At 49.5% G+C, this 1,348-nt stretch overlaps 1 protein-coding gene across 1 annotated transcript; it reads right to left on the bottom strand. All coding sequences in view use genetic code 11, as the record gives it.

Moving 5' to 3' along the window:
• Positions 1 to 41: 41 nt before the first annotated feature.
• Positions 42 to 959, bottom strand: EGR_09176 (hypothetical protein; the record flags this gene model as incomplete). The annotated part of the gene is made up of 4 exons (XM_024498425.1): positions 42 to 237; positions 269 to 303; positions 366 to 832; positions 914 to 959. 4 exons carry the CDS (start codon positions 957 to 959, stop codon positions 42 to 44), a joined length of 744 nt encoding a protein of 247 aa, XP_024347168.1.
• Positions 960 to 1,348: the final 389 nt, after the last annotated feature.

Here is a 1,348-nt window from a genome sequence, read left to right as displayed (position 1 = left end):
AAATGCACTGGGCAATGCTGATACTGTTGTTATCATCCGGATTAAACCTTCGCCTTTTCCAACGAGGACGGCTGTTCCACCTCCGTCAGAGTGAAACTGTCGATATCAGAACCCTCCTTTTTAGACGAGTCAACAGGACCGCCCTTATAGCGGAAGTGAACCGTGGCCGCGAAGAGCCCAAAGGCGATGATTGCCACGAGGGCGGCGATCCAAGCGTACGTGAAAGGCCGATAGTACCTGTGGAATTAAGGAGAAGAGGTCAATTCACCGTCGTCGCAGGTTGATATTGGAGCGGTGATAGCACTATCGTCAGGGGGACAGACAAAGAGACGGACGGAAAATGTAGTGAGTTGGTAGGAAAGAACTTGCCTTTGGGGGATGGTGCCCTCCATGTTGGCGGGTACGTTAGCGTAAAGACCGACACCCCATCGCAGGTAGAACCACGCGTACGTTTTGTTATTTCCTACTGGAGGGGCGACCTGCGCTAATGCGGCACACAAGTACATGCCATTCACCGTATCCGGTACATTCATTTTTACCTTTTCAATGACAATTGTGTAATTCTTAGCCCTGTCCAACACCTTCCATCCCTCGGACTCGTTTCCCGGGCTCATGTGTAGGTAGGACATTTGTTTGGGTAGTATCCATACAACCTTTTCTATCCTGTCTAAGTTGTTGAATGGATAGTATCTTTGGTGGTAGCAAGGCAATTCCACGAGGGCAGTGCTTCTCACGACCCAATGGGTGGGATCCCACTGTTCGAACTCATCGTATACACTGCCACTCACCATCATGGCCATGCCGATCACAAGCAAGAGTTGAGGAGTCATTTCTACAAGGAGAGAGATGAGATGTGAGAGGGAGATTCATCCCTAAAGCAGACAATGGAAGGAGGAGAGGGAAGGCGACTCACCCATCTTAGCACTTCTGGGGCCTGGTTTCGTTGCCTCATGAGACATGTCAGTGAGACAATTGCTTTTATACCCTCCTGGCAGGCTTGATATGGGGGACGGGGGCGGGGGCTGATGAGGCAGGCAAAACACGTGCACAGGTCTCACTAATTAGCTCACTTGCATGGAATTATGGGGTAAGGAGGGAAAAAAAGTACTCTCCCTCACTTTGTTGAGTAGTTAGGCGTCTGCCCGCTGCATTAGTTGGTTTGCACTGTGGCACTCTTTGACTCCTCGCCAAGCGTCACGAGGTTCGCCTAGCCCGCCTAGCACGATTTAATACCTTGACACATGCAAATTTAGACAATCAACTTTTCCCCTTTCCTCTCTTTTCTCTATCAACGATGCTAAAATAAGGCGACTTTTTCAATAAACCTGTCTTTTGTGTATTGGCAACC

The sequence above is a fragment of the Echinococcus granulosus genome (assembly GCF_000524195.1).
Source record: "Echinococcus granulosus chromosome Unknown EG_S00135, whole genome shotgun sequence".
Lineage (NCBI taxonomy): Eukaryota > Metazoa > Platyhelminthes > Cestoda > Cyclophyllidea > Taeniidae > Echinococcus > Echinococcus granulosus.
The sequence above is the reverse complement of the archived record's forward strand: the minus strand, read 5'-3'. Positions and strand labels throughout refer to the sequence as shown.